The 21,222-nt window shown below is 44.0% G+C and overlaps 1 protein-coding gene across 1 annotated transcript in view; it reads right to left on the minus strand.

Moving 5' to 3' along the window:
- Positions 1-21,222, minus strand: part of LOC143924327 (neurobeachin-like protein 1) — a 305,361-nt gene that overhangs the window by 276,069 nt on the left and 8,070 nt on the right. The window contains exon 2 of the mRNA XM_077448578.1: positions 16,026-16,525. Coding sequence (XP_077304704.1) covers positions 16,026-16,076 — 51 coding nt within the window. The 5' untranslated portion in view covers positions 16,077-16,525. The remainder of the gene's footprint in view (positions 1-16,025; positions 16,526-21,222) is intronic.

A 21,222-nucleotide genomic window follows, 5' to 3' on the forward strand; every position in this document is an offset into this window, starting at 1 on the left:
CCATTGACCTTGGCCTCCCTGAAATTATGGTATAAGACAGGGCTAAACACCACCCTTTCCTCTGATCCGGGCCCCCTGACGTCCCTCTTTGATCACCCTGCTTTACCACAAAGTACAGGGGCAGCCTCCCTAGGACCCTTTAGGCGTACGGAGTGGCCGCAAGCTTTTACATTTGTACATCCCTCTCAGGGGACCCCGGTCCCCCTGACAGACTCTGGAGATTGGCTCACGGCCCTACAGGTGTCCGCATTTACCAAACGCCTACACTCCTCCTCTCAAATACACCGCAAGCTTACCAACTTTGAGGTATTGTGCTCCCTCCCAGAAACCCCCAAACACCTGCTATCCTCCTTATATAGCTTACTACAGACTTTAGCGCATGATCAGCTCCCACCTTATACTAGGCTGTGGTCTGCGGATTTGGGTGAAGACATCTCTGTGCCGGATTGGCAAACCTCTTTCCACTTCACCCACAAGTCGACCATCTCCTGCTACTCTCAAGAGAAGAACTATAAGCTGCTGTCCAGATGGTACAGAGACCCTGCTACTTTACACAAAATCTTCCCGTCTACGCCAGCCACCTGCTGGCGCTGTGAAGCCTCAGTCGGAACCTATTTACATGTCTGGTGGGACTGTGAGAGGATCCGCCCCTTCTGGACACAGGTTTTTGAATGTTATAATCTTCTAGCTGATACTCCGGTTCCTATCTCTCCGAAAATTGCATTACTCTCCATACTACCCGGGTCTATTAAATCGCAGAGACAAAGATTGCTTCGTTTTTTTATGTCCTCTGCTAGGCAGCTGATACCTGCTTATTGGAAGACGACGACTACCCCCCCATTGTCACGGTGGGTATCCATTATGAATGACACCATGAGAATGGAGGAGATGTTGGCGCTGGACAATGATACTTACTCCAAGTTTATATCTCAATGGTCGATCTGGCTCCGCTTCTCTTCCTCTGACACTTTAATGGAACAAGTATTGAATGCGTAGGGGCGCTGTGGGCTCTCTCCTACCCTTCCCCCCCCCCCCTACCCGTATCCCTTCCCCTTCCCCCCTTTTTTTCCCTCTCCTCTCATCTTGATATCCATTTTTTCCTGTAACACTCTGTTCCTCTTTCTTTTGCTCCTCTCTTCCCTTTCTTTTCTCTCTCTCTCTCTGTCTTCTTCGTAATACTAATTGCACGTTGTCTCATGTAGTAACCCATGAGTATTCTTTCCCTACTGTGGCCTTGTGGATCGGGAACAGGCTGCTTTCCTTGTTTTCCAAACTTTCCGACGGGACCGACTGTGGCTGATAGTCGCTAGCCGTCCATTCACAAATGTAGTCCTGTTACTGTTCCTGCTTGTATTTGCCTCATGTAGGTTACTGTCTTGTTGTTTTTTTTTTTACTTGAAATGTTCAATAAAAATATTTTCAACACTAAATGGAACAAAGTTAATTATAATGAAATAACATAACATGTAGGGTCTAGTCACACCAGTAATCCTCGCTGAATGTATGGTTCGCTGAGAGGAGCTGTGCCCATGACCTGATCCGCAGACACATTGCGCCATTTACTTTTTTTTTTTTGTTCCTCTTTTTGCTAGAACGTTACTTTAAGTTTACTGGTGGCATGTTGTTAATTTCTATGCAATTATCCAATTATTTGTTACAGCACCAAATCCAGAGGCACCAATGAGATTGTTCTCTATTGCAACCATTCATAAACCTCTTTCATTGCCATCTGCTGTTCTTAATATGTTCTATTAGAAAGCTACTACCCACCACACACAATGTGCCGCTACGTCACATAGGTTGCATTTTCTGATGGGTAGCGGCTTTCTAATAGAACACAGGCAGTACTTTTTTTCAAGCACCCACCACAACTCGGTTGCCCTATCTTTGCGTTGGGAATTCGCTGGGCAAACGCAAATGGTGTGAAAGAGCCCTAAAAGCACGCATTTATCCAGTGTCTCTGAAGGAAACAAAACACAAATGAACCACATTCTTTGCTTGCAGTCATGTTTATGGCTCCCACGCTGTATGTTTATACCCACAAAACAGCTTCTTTTCCCTAATCAAAGTAAATGTTCTTCCACATCAGATAAGTTAAAGGGCCTATGGCTAAACAGAGCTGCTATTCATTAGGTCACACATAACATTATTCAACAGCTATAAACAATCATTGGATGCCTAGCACACTTTCAATAGGCGTTTATTAAAACCTCTATATTACCTACCACTGAAGATTAAAGTCTTCCACATTCACATAACTTTAAGGGCCCGTTCACACCAGAAATTGCACATAACTGCGCATTGTTGACTGCATGTTTACATGCATTTAAAGAGCACTTTTTGGGCTTTTTGGGCTGCGTTTGCAGTGCGTTTTTCAGTTTTTTCTGTTTTTGGACATGGCTTCCTGGGCTTAAAGGGGCACAGTGCAGTGCGGGTGCACTGTGTTTGAAGCGCATTTGTAGCATGTCTGTAGCGCGTTCTTTACATTCAAGGTGCAGAAAAATGCAGCATGCTGTACTTTATTTTTTTTTAACTGTTCTCTACTGCACTGATGTGAACTATGCCCATAGGCTTACCTTGATTTTGGGCTATACATGCAGTTGGAGTGCAGTTCAAAATGCATCCAACTGCATCCCACTGCGTTCAGTGTAAAAGGGTCCTTAGGGCTCAGTCACACCATGTCCAGTTATCTGCATTGGAAAAACGCAGGTCACTGCAAGAGCACATAGAAAACCATGGGTTTCTATGTGGATCATTCACACATTAATGCAATGTAACACACATAAAAATGCATGCAACTGCAAATTCACATGCGTTTTCAGTGCATTTTGTAGCATGGTAGAAAGGACCCTCCAAGCTGCAGGTGCTGAATTCTAAGTCCGTTTCACTATAGTCACCTGCTGGTCAGCTGCCACTATTCAGAGCAGATCCAGAGCAGTGTGCTGGTAATTTACAGAAGAGTCACAATTCTCCATCCTTCTGATTGACACAGACTATGAAAGTGTTTGAAATGCCCAAAACATCTATGTAGGGAACCAACAACTCCAGTACTCACTAAAAAAAGGAACACAATTAAGCATTATGCGGACAAAAACTATGTAAAAAGAAATGCAGTGGTGGTGAATCCATTAAGGGAGCACGGGCACCGTGCCCTCTCTCCTGCCACCCCCCTATATGAATAATGGATTGATGCATGCATTGCATGAATCTATTCATGGCCACTGCCCCCACCACCCCCTATTCAGGCGTCCAGCCTCTTTTCAGATGTCGGCGCCTGAATTAATGCGCAGGGTGGGTGTATTTTTGAAGCGCCTGATTAGAGCCATAAGCTCTAATAGGCTTCAAAAAAGGTGTTAGGTGTGCACAGTGGCTGCGTTTGATGGGCACAGTGGCTGCATTTGATGGGTTATTTTCAGAAATTTTTCAGTTTGTTTGCATCCCCCCCACAAATGTTGACTGAAGAAATGTATAGCTTTCCATATACTGTATTGGGAGGCTGCCAATCAGAAGTACAGCAGCATTCAACTCTCCAGCATGTGTTGTAGAGTACTAGAGGGTGGCTTGTGTGGATAGAAGTCGCATGACCTGTACATGTAAATCTGTCCATTGGGGAAAGGGGGGGGGGGGGGTGGAAATGTGTTAACAAGCTCAGTCACAATCTACATATTAAACTGTATATAAAACAATAAAAGTCTAGGTTCGCATCTTTGCGCAGGTACAACAGCCAATGCTATGCCTGCATTTCCAGCTGCGAAAAAGTATATGACCTATGCACCATATTTTCTGATTTGTGGAGCTGCCAATAAAAATGAATGGCGCCTCCGTGCATCTGCTAAAGAGCAGCGCGTTTTGGCTGCAGGTGTGGGAATGCGTCCGATTTACATGCATTCCGGCACCCGCTGCAGTATGAATCTAGACTAACAGAGTAGTTCACTTATTTAAAGTGGTTGTAAACCCTTACAAAGCACTTTGACCTACAGGTAAGCCTAGATTAAGGCTTACCTGTAGGTCCAAGAAATATCTCCTAAACCTACACGGTTTAGGAGATATTTACAAAAAGACAGGCACCGCTGTCTATGGCGCAGGCACCACTGTCTACAGCCCATGCATCGTAGACAGCGGTGCACAGGCGCATTGAGCAGGCCGCAGATCATGGCGATATGCCGCTCGTGTTGGCTCCCGTGCACGTGCGCGGGAGTGACGTCATCACAGCTCCGGAGCAGCAAGACCCGGAAGTCACTCTGGGATACATGGCAGCGCCGAAGATGAAGAAGGAGGACCGCTTCGGGGGCTTCGTTCCCATACTAGCTCATTATGCCTTTGCCTTGCAGGTTGCATTTAAGAAAAAAAAAAAAATAATAATATTTACTTCCTTTACCAGTGGTGGTGAATCCATTAAGGGAGCACGGGGCACCGTGCCCTCTCTCCTGCCACCCCCCTATATGAATAACGGATTGATGCATGCATTGCATGAATCTATTCATGGCCGCTGCCGCCACCACCCCCTATTCAGGCGTCCAGCCTCTTCCTTCTCCTTTACTTCCTCTTTAAGGCAGCTATAGACAGCTCGAATCTTGGCTGGTTCAGCAGGAACTGGATCAGATTTGAACAATGTATAGGCATGCTTAATAAGGATGAGCTCAGGAGTGTTCGCATGCTCCATGTGCAGGGCCCGCCAGGAAGTCGGCGCAGCGATCCGCTAATCACAGGCAGTGAGACATTTCCCGATCTCTGCAGCCGCGCATCGGGGCAATGTCTCACTGCCTGTGATTAGCGCAGCGCTGCACCGACTTCCTGGCGGGCTCTGCACGTGGACCGTGCAAACACACCTGAGCTCATCCCTAATGCTGAATATACTGATTGATCAACTTGGGTAGAACCAGCCTGTCAGATTTTACACGCTATTATTGCTAGCAGCTTTTATAACTGCTACCAATAACCAACATGTTCTCTTGGCTGGGACAGCTTTCCCTGCCAGAAAAAAAAAACACGGGTTCCATCAACACTGAATGTGCTGATGGGGAAATAGAGCAATTTTCTTTCTTGCAACCTATGTCTATGGCTGAAAATGTTTTGTAATACAGTTTGATAAATGCAACATGTACCTGTTAATCCTGCCAAAAATCCAGTTCTGTCCTGCAGGTGGCAGGTTGAGCCGGCCACACAAGTAAACGGCTTGATGCCGCCGTTTCGTATAAATGCCTCTAAACATCCAAGTGCATGAAGCCTCGTGCATCCACCAAATCTAAGGACAGGTAAGCTGCAATATATACAAGTTTTGTTCCTGGGTTTACATACACTTTTATAGCAAGCCGGTAGCACTGGAGGTTTAGCATTCTTTATGAACTATAAAACTAATTTTACAAAGTCAGAGATCCACATGAAGAGACAAAAGAGAGACAAATGTCAAGCAAGCACAGGAACTGTACCCATACAAGTGTGCCCTATGCAATAGTACAGAATACAGCAGAATGACTACTCAGGTGATGAGGCCCATATAGCGTAAATGGGACTTTTTTTCACAGCGTCCCAACTTCCAGGTGCTGCGTGCAGGCATATATCCAATCACATGGGCTTTCTACTAAAGGTGAGCGTACAATCAGATTGCAATGTGTGTGGCCATGTTCAACTCCAATACTGTCTCCAGCTTTCATGAAGTGAAAACATCCATCCTCCCCTCCATTTTAAAGATCCCACTGCAAGGTGCAACCAGACAGCTTTCCAGAAACGTCAGGCTGACAGCAAGCCAGATTCACCGGATCAGAGTGTTTTAAGGGGACAACCGCAGCCAGGTAAGCTCGCACCTCCACTCCCCCCCCCCCCCCCCCCCAGTGATTGTTCCAGGGACTCTGTCCGACCGCCTACGGGGATCAGGAAGGAATTTTTGCCCCACTGGTGCATTTGGCTGCTACTGTCAGGGGGTTTTTTGCCTTCCTCTGGAACAACCATAGGTTAGCATACCCCTACCTCCGGCCTCCTTTCCATTTTTTACGCTATCCTAGGACGACTTTTCCAGATCACAGCCAGACTTCTTTTCTAAGCGGAGACCTCCACCTTAAGTAAAGGCAGCTGGAACAGCCAGCAACCGAATACAACAACTCCTTCCGCATCCATATAGGCATCCCCTGATCAACTTGCGCGCTAATAGCCTCAAGCACGGCGGCAAGTCTGATACCTAGCCCCACCTCAGGATCAATACCCTGATCAGGATCATCATCTTAGGCCCATAGTACCATCAACAGCATCCACAAACCATGTGCTACTTCAAATACTCAGCTGAAGTTCTGCACAGACTAAGGAACATCAACACCACATTGCCATCTTCCATACAAAAAATACTTCAAAGAGAACAACTATTAAAAACCGGACGACAAGCAGCTCCCAACCACAGGAAGACATCTACTCGACCACTACAATTAGATTGCGCCTTGATTAACGCCAGGTCTGCAGTCAAACATAGACTGGAAGTACACGACTTCATCATCGAGAACAATGTAGATTGTCTCTTCATCACCGAAAGCTGGTTAACCTCTGACTGCAACACCATCCTCACCGAATTGGTGCCGGAAAACTACAGGATCCTAACCGAACACCGGATAGGGAAAAAAGGAGGAGGCCTAGCAGTGATCTTTAAAGGTCACCTGGATCTCACTAAACCATCATCTCAGAACCCAGTGTCTTTTATGGAAACCCTGACGCTACATTTTCAACCAACACCCCATGACACCACTCATATTCTACTGTGCTACAGACCACCGGGACCAAAGTCCAATCTTCTTTCACCCCTCACGGAATCCTTTGCAATGCACACCCTAAAATTCAAAAATTTCCTGGCACTCGGAGATTTCAACCTTTGGGCAAATGAGCCTAAAGACCCCATCGCGACTGCCTGCATCAATCAACTAGAAGAACTGGGTCTACAGCAACTGATAAAGACTCCCACGCATGGGTCAGGGCACACCCTGGACCTCATTTTCAAACAGAACATCGACGTCAACATATGCGACAACATAACTCTGCCATGGACGGATCACCACGCCATCAAATTCAAAATCACTACCAACATCACCAACGCAAAACGGAAACCTGTAACAACGCACTGGACCAGATCGCATAAAAAACTGTACTCCGAAGCCTTCAAAACCACTCTGTCCAAAAAAATATCTACAATAACCTTAAACCACTCTACGGAGGAAACACTCAACTCCCTGAACAAGGCATTACTGCAATCAGCAGACTCGGTAGCACCAAAACGCAGGGCTCTCATCAGGAAGAAAAATGCTGGATGGTTTAATAGCTCCCTCTCCGTACTAAAGCAAGAACGCAGAAGAGCGGAAAGAACATGGAGAAGAAATCCCACCGAGGAAAACCTATTTAACTACAAAGGTCTGACAGAGAATTATCGGAAAGCAATCTTCAAAGCCAAAAAGGACCACTTCTCATATACAATCTCAACGGCCGCAAACCAACCACGGGAACTGTTTAAACTGGTTAATCAATCAATGAATCCGGTGTGCCTAGAACCCCCAGAAAGCGAATCCCAGGATTACTGTGACAAACTGTCAGATTTTTTCATCGATAAAGTCAAAACCATCAGGGAAACAAATTTGTCAGAAGAAAACATCCGACCTCAGCCAGCAAATACATAAAGAGGATGTCCGCACCAACATACCGCAACCGCCAAAATTTTCACTATCCCCAATTACCGTAGACACCGCAAAAAACATCATTAATAAACTGCGTGACAGTACCTCACCTATTGACATCATCCCCACAAAACTACTGAAAGAATGCTCCGACATCGTGGCTCCAACCATAACCCACCTCATAAACCGATCATTCCACGAAGGGATTGTTCCCAGCATCCTCAAACAAGGCATCGTCAAACCTCTACTCAAGAAACCAAACCTGGACCCTCAGGATCCAAACAACCGTAGGCCAATTACAAGCCTCAACACCATTTCTAAGATCATGGAGAAAGCTGTAGTACATCAGCTACAACTTCACCTGGATACTCACAAACTCCTGGACCCGCTGCAATCAGGCTTCCGCCCGGGTCATGGAACAGAAACAGCTCTCCTCAAGATTTGGGATGACGCCCTCGAAGCGGCAGATGACGGAGAGCCGTGTCTCCTCGTACTGCTAGACCTAAGTGCAGCGTTTGATACAGTAGATCACAATACTCTACTCGTCCGCCTCACAGAAGTAGCCGGAGTCCAAGACATAGATCTCCATTGGTTCGCGTCCTTCCTAGGAAATCGGTCACAGACAGTGAAACTAGGAAAATTCCTCTCCGAAACTCGGGCAGTCACCTGCGGAGTCCCTCAAGGCTCTCCGTTGTCACCCGTTCTCTTCAACATTTACATTCGCCCACTCCTTCAAATCATCAGATGCTCAGATCTCTGCTTCCACTCTTACGCTGACGACACGCAACTTTATTTCCGGATCAATGGAAAAAAAGATCACCAACAACAACTTGAAAACTGCCTCAAATCAATAGAGGACTGGATGACCACCAACTCCCTCCAGCTGAACCAATCAAAGACAGAGCTTCTTATCTTACACCCAAATCATAAGCCCGCAACCAAAACCTCCTGGTCTCCACCAACCGTCTTTGGGCAGACTATCTCCCCAAAGACCAAAGCCAAGAGTCTCGGGGTTATTTTAGACGCACAAATGTCAATGGATGCGCAAATAGGAGCAGTAGTCAGTCGATCTCACCATCTGCTGCGCATGCTTCGCAGACTCATCCCTTTTATCCCAAAGAATGACAAAGCAGTGGTAGTTGGAACAATCATTAATTCACGACTGGACTACGCAAACTCGCTTTACATAGGATTACCACAATATCAACTTACGCGATTACAACTGATCCAAAACACGGCGGCAAGGCTGATAACAGGAAAAAAACCCTGGGAATCCATTTCTCCTTCACTGAGGAGCTTACATTGGCTAACCGTAAAAAATCGGATCACGTTCAAGACCCTTTGCCTCACCCACAAATGCGTGCATAGAGAAGCTCCGCAATACCTAATGGAGAAAATAAATCATTACACACCAAACCGCAGTCTTCGATCAGCCAACAAAAACCTCCTCCTCGTGCCCAAAGCCCGATATAAATCCAAGGGGGATCGGAGATTCGCTGTCCAAGGGCCTCGGCTATGGAATGCTCTACCAATAAACATCCGCCTGGAAGAAAATCACCTGTCTTTTAGGAAAAAACTCAAGACCTTCCTCTTTTAGCAGATGATCAAAGCTCGCCACAGCGCCTAGAGGCGATTCAGTTCGCATTGTGCGCTATATAAGTATTTCATTCATTCATTCATGAAGTCATTTTACCATCTCATGGAAAAAGGGGTCATTATAGTTAAACAAAGAAATGTGTGTTCTAGTAAAATAGTCAGCATTGCACCTAAGACACCGATGTTCATCACCAGTGCCAGAAAGTAAATGATATATATAAGCTACAAGACAGAGAACATAGTGTGTCCAGGACTCTCACGGTTTGCTGTCAAGCTATGACACCCTTCATCAATGAGTAAAGGTCTTGTTCCTGCACATACCAATAGCCACACTGTTTTCGGAGCTCTGCCCCATCCCTGTAGTGTTGCTGTAGGAACAGTTTTTAAATCTTTTAGTAGCAACATAATAAGCCGAGTATTAAGACTCTGAGCTATTCATTAGCCTGAACCAAAGGGACGTGATTGCGACTTTCCCCAACATTCGCTGGAGGTGAAATAATCATCATTGTCATTTAGCCCGTGGTGGCTGGTGCTCGATTTTTTTTTTTTGGGGGGGGGGGGGGGGGCGGCAAACAAACCTGGCCCCCTCACTAACCCAAAATCCCGCCCCCTTCCCGTTGCTCGATAGATCGTTGAGTCGTTCGCCCGCCTTTCACCCGCCAGCCCCACACTTACCCCATCCAAGTGGCGGCTTCCCCCTGCATCTCCCCCCAAGTCCCGGCAGTTGCTTCTCCCCAAAGGCCAATTGGGTCTTAGGACTCACGGCCAATCAGGTATCAGGACCCGCTTCCTGATTAGCCAGGAGAAGAAGCAGGAAGACATTAGCGATTGACACATAAGTGGGAGGGCTCAGGGCACAGTGCTCTGTGCCCCAGTCCACCCTTTTTGAAACCAATTAGAGCTTCTGGCTCTAATCATGTGCTTAAATTTTTTTTTAAAAAATTAAAAAATGAAAAACAAACAATGAAATCCATGTGTCCGGTGCCCTGCATGGAGATTAGGGGCCAGGCATATGGATTGGGGGAGCGGCATACCCTGCACCCCTTATGAGTGTCCGCCATTGCATTTAGCCCTGGTTTACAGACTCAAGTCGCAGCCATTTTTAAAAAGGTTCCTGCACTACTTTTTGGGGATTTCATTGTGACTTGCATTGACTTCTGTTAAATGAAGTCACAAGCTGCAGTGAATTTGGAGGGCCAAATCACACTGATCTGCGGTTTGAAATTGTGTTGAAGTAGCGACAAAGTCGCACTGGTCTCGTGCACACAGGACGTTTTCAAACCCCTCCTAGAAGTCTTTCTCCTGGTAGCAGTATTTTGACAAATAAAAAGCCTGATGCTTGTAAATGTGTAAAGTATTTAGCTTCATTTCCCCGCGTCAAGTGTTTGAGTGTTAATTCATTAAATTGGCCAGAATACATCATTTAATTCTGGCCATCTAAATGAATTAACACTCAAGCAATAAACGTGTCTAGTATGAACAAGCGCTTTGACATGTTTAGATGCGTTTACAAGCATCAAGTGTGCTGGTAATTTACAGAAGAGTCACAATTCTCCATCCTTCTGATTGACACAGACTATGAAAGTGTTTGAAATGCCCAAAACACAATTAAGCATTATGCGGACAAAAACAATGTAAAAAGAAATGCAGTGGTGGTGAATCCATTAAGGGAGCACGGGGCACCGTGCCCTCTCTCCTGCCACCCCCCTATATGAATAACGGATTGATGCATGCATTGCATGTATCTATTCATGGACGCTGCCACCACCACCCCCTATTCAGGCGTCCAGCCTCTTTTCGGATGTCGGCGCCTGAATTAATGCGCGGGGGGGTGTATTTTTGAAACACCTGATTAGAGCCATAAGCAATGGTAAGAACTCTGAGCAAAGCTTTCCTAGCACAGCTTGATCTTTAGTCTTCAAAAAAATTGAAAATACTGTAGCTGCTGACTTAAAAAAAAAAAAAAAAAAAAAAAAAAAAGACACTTACCTGTCCAAGGATCCAGCATCGGCCTCACCCAGGCTGGTTCTTTGCCAATTTTCAGGTCCCCAGCGTTGGCATGTTTCCTAAGGGAAGCCAGCTGTAAATGTTTGCGGCTTCACAGCCGCAGCCCGCTTCGATTTGTGAACTGTTCCGTAGCCAAATGGTACCTGTGATGTGTCCCAGAAGGTTAAATGTGGGGGTGGATAACTTCTACTTTGATCACTTAGGCGGTCTGAGCAGAAGTGGGAGCGCGTACCTACTAAAACTAGGGTGACTAAAACCTACTAAAACCTTTTAGGGTGAAGTTACACTTTAACCTCTTCACATTGGCACACATATATGCGGTACCACATAGGTGGGATTTAATGCTGGGCAGATGCTTCTCTGAGTCTATTGATCTGTACTCAGAGCTCACTTGGCACTCCCAGTACAGTAACTGAGCTGTCACCGCCAGCTTCTGATCACAGTTCACAATCAGGAAGCAGGGATTGGCTCCTGACTATGTGAGCACCAATGACAGTGATCAGAGAGAGGATGAAGAAGCCGACCCTAATGTTATATACCATTTAACAGACTGACAGCAAAGGATTGATACGTTTCATAGTTCTTTCATCAGCCAAACATTCTCTTCTATTTCCTGTCGTCTCTCTGCTGCATTCAGCAAACAGAGAGACAAGTGTGACATCAGAGCTACAGTATATCAGTGGAGATAATCCATGAATTAGTTATCTGTGGTCAGCAATTATAACCGATTAGCCAATATCTCCTCCTCTGTGAGAGAACTATAGTTGTAGGGAAACGTAAAAGGGAAGCCCAGACCTAGGTCTGTGAGGGTTTGCTGGGCTAGCTGCTCCGAGTTCCAAATGAAAGTTCACTATTCATGTTACAATTTGATTGTGAGCGCTTACACGTTATATGCAGTTCACAGCAGTTGGTAAATTACACATGTTGAAATCAAATTGTACAATCTTTGCATAATCTAATTTAGCCTCACCATACACATTATCAAAATTATGCAATATGAGGATGTGTTAAATACCCAATCAACCTGTCTCCAATCAAGCATATACTTGTTGGTAGATTAAAAGGAGATTGTATAATCAAATTGTAATGAGTATGATGAGCTTTCGATTCACCAACAACTCTGTTATGCAAGATTCACCTAAACAATCCATTCAGGTTACATCCAATCCGATAGGACCTCCCATAATTACTACACAGTCTTTAGTAAATCCAAAGCTGACTAAATACTATACAATTTTGGCTGTACAATCAGACTGAAAAATGTGTGGCCAGCTTTAGAATTGCTAATTACAGTATGCATTACAAGATGTGTGGCTACCTTAAGCCTAGTACACACTACTATTTTTTTTCGTTCAACCCAGCAGGGCTGAGCAAAATTAAAATGGCAGCTTCAGAGGAGCCGCTGTACTATTATTATTATTATTATTATACAGGATTTAGTACAGCAATCTCAACTGCTGTGCTATTGTGTTCTAGCAGGGGGACGCCCCCCGTCAGAACACTCTGATCAGCACTCTCAGGCATTGGCCAAGAGCGCTGATCGGGGGCCAAATGGCAGACCTTTTTCAGTCATGCCCCTTCAGCTTCTGTCAGACTGGCTACAGTACACACGGGACAAATGTGGGCCGGTTTCTATTAAACCTGCCGATGCCGCCCGACACTCAGCATTTGTGTACTAAGCTTGAGGAAGCTTGCTTGTGAGAATTACAACACACAGGACCCCTGCTGTGAATCGCTAGGCACGGCAGTCTGAAGCCAGCCTTAGGCCGCGTACACACGGGCAGACTATCCGTCCAACTAAGTCCGTCAGACAATCCGACAGACAGTCCCGTCCTACTTTTGAATGAACGGACTTGACCACACACGGCGAACAGACAGTCCGCTGAAAGCTTGCACGATGACGTGTTTGGCACGTAAGACGGGACTAGAAATTCGACGTCCAATACACTGCAATGCAACCTTCGGCCGTGTAAATCCTTTCTGAGCATGCGCCATACTTAGTCCATCGAACTAGCCTACTCACGAGCGGACTGTCCGCTGAAACCAAGTTTGGACGGACAATATTACGGAAATTCCGAAAGACTTAATCCGCCAGACTGTCCGCTAAAAAAGTCTGCTGAAGCCCACACACGAGCGGATTGTCCGCTGAAACACGTTTCAGCGGACTAAGTTGGACGGACAATCCTCTCGTGTGTACGCGGCCTTAGAGTCCATTTACATTTATGCAGTGTGTTATGTCACGTGTTAATGTGCAGAGCATTAAAGGCAGTCCACTGAAATCAATGGCCAAGTGACACACAAAAACATCCCAATAATTGGGCATATCGCCAATTTTTTCCTACAACACACTATGGCTTGTTGTCATGCATTGCAGTGCATTGGGGTGCTATTCAAGATAGATGGCACCACAGTGCGTCAGTGCATGTATTATAGCCATAGGCTCCATTCACACTTGTGCAAGTTGTCATGCAACTTTGGACACCAAAGTCACATGACAAGTCGTTCCCCATGGTTTTCCAATGACAACCATTCATATACGTGCGGATTAAAGTTGCAACAACTTCCAAGTAGTTCATGCACTACTTTTCTCCGACGTTCATGCAACTTGAGGGCAATAGACTTCCACATTAACTCTCAAAAACTGCATGAAAGTTGTACCAGAATGTTATACAGTGCAACAGTTGTGCGACAGTTGTCCATTATCAGTGGTTAAAGCCAAAGTCCTATCCAAGTTGCATCCATCCAATAAATTGACATATGAAGCCAGAAGTTGCCATTGTAAGTTTCATAAAATCTGGGACTTGTGGGTGAGTTTAGACTGCACAATACCACCTAATACTCCAGGCATTGACCAGTGCTAGGGACCTATTGTGGATCATTTTTCACTTTTTCTTGACTACTGTATTTGTATGCACCGATATACTGACATTCTACAGTTCATGTTTGTAGCGGTGTTTGGGTTGCACACTTGTTCCTACAATGCTTAATCTACATGTACTGAATGGACATACTATGTATTGCATATGGTGATATCTGAGCACCGTTTGCTATGTTTTCTGTGTACTTTTAGTTTTGTACTCGCGTACAGTATTTTGTGCACAATAAAGTTACCTTTAAAAGCAAAAGTTGTACCCATCCAAAGCTGCACCGAAGTTGGTGCAATTTTGGAGTCGTACAAAAAAGTGAATAGAACCTAAATCTGCAATTAAAGCATCAAATCCAAATAATGGTTGCTGCAAAAGAAGAGGTATGGCACTTTTTGGGAAGGGTTTATTTTATTTCCCATAACATTTTGGCAGCACAGTTAAAAAAATGAAGAAAACCTCTGTAAGCATGCATATAAACATGGAAATATCAAATTTTGCAAGATTTCCCTTTAGCTCTGGTTCACACTGCACACTGTGTGATTTTGCACAGGAATTGCAGCGTTTACACCCATGCGATCCAGTTCAGGCAAATGCACTGCGCTTTGCAACCTGCTTTCGGGGCATCTTTAACCTTTGACCCCAGCAGCAGATCGCATGAACACAGTGCGATTCCTGTGCGTTTACTGCATCGCATTAGTGTGAACCACAGCTCAAAAGTAATCATATTGATACAGAGGCAACCGTTCCTGAACTCACCTTATGAAACTACTGCTTTGGCAGACATATTGATCCTATAACGTCAGTACTTTCACTGACGGAAAACAAGTACAGTAAAACCTTGGATTGTGAGAATAATTTGTTCCAGAAACATGCTTGTAGTCCAAAGCACTTGTATAGCAAAGCGAATTTCCCCATAAGCCCTTGTACACACGGTCAGACATTCCGACGGAAAATGTCCAATCGGACCGTGTTGTCGGATAATCCGACTGTGTGTGGGCTCCATCGGACTGTTTCGTTCAGAATATCCGACGGACAAAGTTTTAGAGCTGGGCTATAAAACTTTCCGACAACATGATCCGATCGGACTTTGTCCGCATGTGTGTAGAGAATTCCGATCGGACAAAGTGCCACGCATGCCCAGATCAAATTCCTAGACCAAAGCTATTGGCTACTAGCCTGAAGGTAGTCCCACCATAACGAAATAACGTCATCACGTTACGTACGATCGGATTTTCCGACAACTTTGTCTGACCGTGTGTATGCAACACAAGTTTCGGACAAAATCTGACGGATTTTGTTGTCGGAATGTCCGACCGTGTGTGTACTAGGGCTAATAAATAATGGAAACTCAAATGATTTGTTCCACAACCATTTATTCAGGTCCTTCAGTTTATAGTCCTTATAAAAAGAATATAGCAATGTGACAGGTTGTGTAACCATAAAATGTCCATCCACAGATGGAAGCCTCCACAAGAGAATTAGAAGCAAAATCCAGCAGGAGCTACAGAGTATAAAAGAGAAGAGAGGTGCCTCTAAGTGTTGTTAAATGTTGTACCATCATTAAATGTAACTATATTGCTGCAGTTAGAGGCGCCTCTCTTCTCTTTTATACTCAGTTGTGACATGACGCTACTTGTATATCAAGACATCACTTGTATTTCAAAGTCAACATTTATTAAAAAATGTTGCTTGTCTTGCAAAACGCTCTCAAACCAAGGTTTTACTGTATACAAGTTTCAGCTTTCCTTGAGATTCCTGATCTACATGCTTGTTCCAGATCAGTAAATTGGAAAGTACCCCAGCCACAGACAATCCTACATGGCTGCCTTCGTATTCCTTTTGGTACAGACTAGACCCTCCCCAATACATCTGCAATATATTACAAAGTCAATAAAAGAGCAATACTTACTTTGCTACAATACAGCATCCATAGCTCATAGAGTCTCTCCCGGGATGCCATCCCGTGACCTCTGCTCCGAGCTTTCTCAGACAAATCTATTTCAGAACCAGTTCCTCCACATTGTTTAGAGAGTTTTATCCTCAGCCCTTCACATGCACTATGTTGCCGATGATTTACTCCCACCAAACAAACAAATAAGCAAGTTGTGCTTAGATCAAAACAGCAGAAAACCAGCTCAGCAGGACCTGGACATGCTTAGCCAAGCTAGCATTCTATTGTAATCCTCGTATGGGTGGGCACAAACAGGTCACTGAAACACAGGTAGTCCAGAGCTACTGAAAATAAAAATTAATTTATTGTCCTTGCCTCGGACTCCAAAAGGTCTTCATAGGACTCAGTGTTAGGTGATGTCACATGCATTGTCCGCTGATAAAACTTTTGGCACACACATCAGGAAGTTCTGTTAGTCTATGTGGGGAGGACTATTAGACACCTGGGTGCTGAGTCACCTAAAAGAAAACAAAACAATTCCATTAAATAAAAAAACAACCAAAGAAAGAAAAAAGGGACAGGAACAAACAACTTTTACTCCTCGAGTTGATTAAGTAAACATCAGTGTCTGCAGATGTATGTTCTTAACACACTTGAGTGTGAGAAAAGGGAAATGTCAGCTACCATCAGTATTTAAAGTGGTGATGCCAACAAAAAATAAAAAAGTGATTAAAAATCTTTAAAAAAATAAAATAATTGGAAAAAAAATTTTTTTTACTCACCTCTAAATACCTGTTGCTAGGGGGTCCCTCGTAGTCTGGCTTCTTCCTTGCCCGGGCTGGTGACGTCACTTCCCCTCGCGCCGCACAGTCATCTGGGACCTGTCACGTGTCCCGGATGACTGTGAGGCGTATCACGGCACCCTGCGCTGCTCGCGCATGCGCAGTGGGTGCCCATCTGTGAAGCCGGGTGCCCACAGTAAGAATGCCGGCGCCGCAAGCGGAGCAGGGAATAAGGGGGGGCTTCGTTCCCCCTGCATCGCTGGACCCTGGTGCAGGTAAGTGTCCGATTATTAAAAGTCAGCAGCTGCAGTATTTGTAGCTGCTGACGTTTAATTTTTTTTTTTTTTTTTTTTTTTTTAGGGGCACCCCACTTTAAATAACCAGTAATTCTGCAATATAATTATTTGGTTAAAAAAAAAAATAAAAAAAATTAATGTAGAACGATAGGTAAAACTTTTTTTTTCATTTTGGATAGAGTAAGGGGGTTATAACCCCTGACAGATTTTTTTTTCCTTCATCCATGTCCCATTGCGGAGATTTCCTTTCACTTCCTGTTCCACAGCCAAAAAGGAAGTGAGAGGAAATCTCTGCAAATTAAAAGGAAATCCTTGGGGACCCCCCAGGTCACCCGAACTAGTGTCCCCCTTGGAAGATTTTCCCCTCTGTTACTTTTCTGAGGAAAACCCAAAATTTGGGATTTTCTTTACTTTTTCTTTTAATGATAATGGTAAACAGGACAAACAGAGAGGGTGAATCTCCTTAACCACTTAAGCCCCGGACCATTTGGCTGGTCAAAGATCAGAGCACTTTTTGCAATTTGGCACTGTGTCACTTTAACCACTTCCCGACCAGCGCACGACGATGTACGTCGACAGAATGGCACGGGCAGGCATATTGGCGTACAGTCCGGTCGCGGGACCCGATCGCCGCGGGCATCCCCGCGATCATCTCACGGAGCGGCCGAATGGAGGAAATGCTGTATAAACAACATTTCTCCATTCTGCCTAGCAACTAGTGATGCTGATCTCTGCTCCATGTGATTGGAGCAGAGATCAGTGTACACTAAATGAAAGCCCAACCCCCCCCACAGTTAGTAACACACCCCTAGGAACACTTAACCCCTACACTGCCACCCACTGGTTAACCCTTTCACTGCCAGTGTCATTTACACAGGAATCACTGCATTTATATAGCAGCGATTACTGTATAAATGACAATGGTCCCAAAAATGTGTCAAAAATGTCCGATGGGTCCCCCACAATGTCGCAGTCACAATAAAAAACGCAGATCGCCGCCATTACTAGTAAAAAAATAAATAATAAAAAATTATTAATAAAAATGCTATAAAACTATCCCTATTTTGTAAACGCTATAACTTTTGCGCAAACCAATCAATAAATCGCTTATTGCGATTTTTTTTACCAAAAATATGTAGAAGAATACGTATCGGCCTAAACTGAGGGAAAAAAATATTTTTTTTTATATATTTTTGGGGGATATTTATTATAACAAAAAGTAAAAAATAATGCGTTTTTTTCAAAATTGACGCTCTATTTTTGTTTATAACGCAAAAAATAAAAACCGCAGGGGTGATCAAATACCACCAAAAGAAAGCTCTATTTGTGGGAAAAAAAGGACGTCAATTTTGTTTGGGAGCCACGTCGCACGACCGCGCAATTGTCAGTTAAAGCGATGCAGTGCCGAATCGCAAAAAGTGGTCTGGTCTTTGACCAGCAAAATGGTCCGGTCTGCAAGTGGTTAACTGACAAATGCGTGGTCGTGCGACGTGGCTCCCAAACAAAATTGACGTCCTTTTTTCCCACAAATAGAGCTTTCTTTTGGTGGTATTTGATCACCTCTGCGGTTTTTATTTTTTGTGTTATAAACAAAAAAAAGAGCGACGATTTTGAAAAAAAAAAAAACGCATTCTTTTTTGCATTTTGCTATAATAAATATCGACATTATGGCGGACACATCGGACAATTTTGATACATTTTTGGGACCATTGGCATTAATACAGCGATAAATGCTATAAAACTGCATTGATTACTGTAAAAATGTGGGTTAACACTAGGGGCGCGATCGAGGGGTTAATTGTGTTCCCTGGGAGGTGATTCTAACGGAGGGGATTGACTGGAGTAAGTGACGGATTGTGGTTCATAGCTAATAGGAACATATGATCTGTCACTCCTGTCAGAACAGAACAGGGAAGTGTGTGTTTGCACACACTCGTCCCTGTTCTGTCTCTCCTGCTCATGATCACTCGTGGCCAGCGGTCATCACGTGCCTGCTATCCCGACCCCGCTACGAGCTACAACGGCTCGCGCAGGGGAGCCAACCTGCCGCAGTATAACTGTGGCGATTGGTCGGGAAGCAGTTAACGTACATAAAACGTGTTGTTTAAAGTGCCATTAAACCCAAATCATCAAAAAAAAAATGTCAATGCATGTTAATACAAACTCACACATTCACTAAAGCCTTTGTTTTCTGTGGACTGCAAAAATACTTGATTCTGCTGTTCACTCTTCCTCCCTCCTTGTCTGTGTCCCTGCTGCTGCCCAAGGTTGTGTAGACCAGCTGTTGACATCTACTGAGCATGCTCCAGTTTCAGTTCCCTTCTAAGCGGTACATTTTCTCTTTTTTCTTATTTGTGCAGCTCGTGTGACTATACTGTACAGTCACATGTGTGGGTGTATACACAGTGGTAAATGACACTCCACCTCCCTCCCTCCTCCTCCTCATATATCTAAACACTATGGGGCGTGATATAAGATGGCGGCTTCATATTTCATATATATAAGTCCTAGCACATAGACAGAGGCTGGAGGTGGCCTGTGATTGGCAGAACCTCTTCCAGATATCTTTACAGTGTGAACAAAATGAAAGCTATTGTCAGTTAATATAAACTCTCCCTACACCATGTTATTGCAAAAAATAAACATTTGCTTTGAAATATAGATTCGTACAAAGCTTTAAAACACTTTGTTGCTATTATTTATTTTAATTCTCAATTCTGAAAGTCCTTATGTCACGTGAGAGACCAACACAACACCAAACAGCATTGTTCAAAAGCAGACAGCACGCCGGCACAGGAAGAGGCATAGACTCCTGTGCGAGTCTTAGACAGGTATGTGCACCCCCCCCCCCCCCCCTGAAAAGGTGTCAAATGTGGCACCAGAGGGGGGGAGGGTTGCGAAAAGCGGAGGTTACATTTTTGTGTGAACCTCTGCTTTAAAATCAATATTTTTTGCTAAATTACTTTGAACCCCCAAACTTATATATATTTTAGCAGCGACCCTATGGAATAAAATGTAAATTGCTGCAATGTTTTATGGCACACTGTATTTGCCCAGCGGTCTTTCAAACGCAATTTTTTGGGAAAAAATACACTTCATTGAATAAAAAAAAATAAAAAAAAAAAAAAGGAAAAGAAAAAGAAACAGTAAAGCCTATTTTTTATTTATTTTTTTTGCTTTAATGTGAAAGATGATGTTACGCCGTGAGAATCGTGATCTATCTTCTAAGCAAAAAAATTGTGATTCTCATTTTAGCGAGAATCGTGCAGCTCTATTTACCATCACTTTAAACATTGTGTGTGGAGTATCACTTTAAGAAACGATTTGGCGGTTTACCACCCTCTCTCCAACAATGCCCGTTCCCCTAATAATCTATTATTCCAAACGTTCTGACTGTATGCTCTTCTATCCAGAGCTCTTGCTGTGTTTTATATATCTGGGTAAGCTATAATGATGTCTGTACAGCCTCATCTGACTTTAACAGTGACTGCTACTAAAACATTTTGCATAGCACTGTACCACTTTCTAATGTTTTACTAGTATTAGAGCTTTCAAATGCAAAGCATACAGCGGTTCTGTTTCCTTGCCTATTTTCAGGATAATAATGGTCAATTAACTTTTTTTTTTTTATTACTTGCCTCTAGTCTTAAATTTGCAGAAAAAAAAAAATAGTTATTTGCGCTCATAAGATGGCACTGATGTTGTTAATGGCAAACTTCCAAGCAGAGGGATATGAAGAATTTGCTGCATCCAGAGAGACAGAGATATGCAACAGGGCAGATTCCTTTGCATCAGCTGTAAGCATGGCAGGCGGGGAACAATCCCAGCAAGTGGCTTTCACCTTTAACTCATTCATGGACAGATGGCACGGCTGTGATAATTATTATTAATATTATTAGAGGTAATTAGAATATCTATGACATGAAAAAAAATGGTCAACAATGCTATTTTCCCCATTCAGATGGCAGTACACAGGTCATACTCAAGAAGGAATTTGGGGAGTAAGCTAAACTACTTCTATTCTTTTATGCATTTTTCCTCAATGTCTAGCAAAAGCTGTCACTCAATGTTTAAGTCATATCTGTATTGGTCAGGAGGGCATGTATTGAGGCTAAAAAGGCAGATTAAGGGCTGTCA

This window comes from Lithobates pipiens, unplaced genomic scaffold, assembly GCF_037356315.1.
Source record: "Lithobates pipiens isolate NorthernLeopardFrog02 unplaced genomic scaffold, aLitPip1_a1.2 Scaffold_22, whole genome shotgun sequence".
NCBI lineage: Eukaryota > Metazoa > Chordata > Amphibia > Anura > Ranidae > Lithobates > Lithobates pipiens.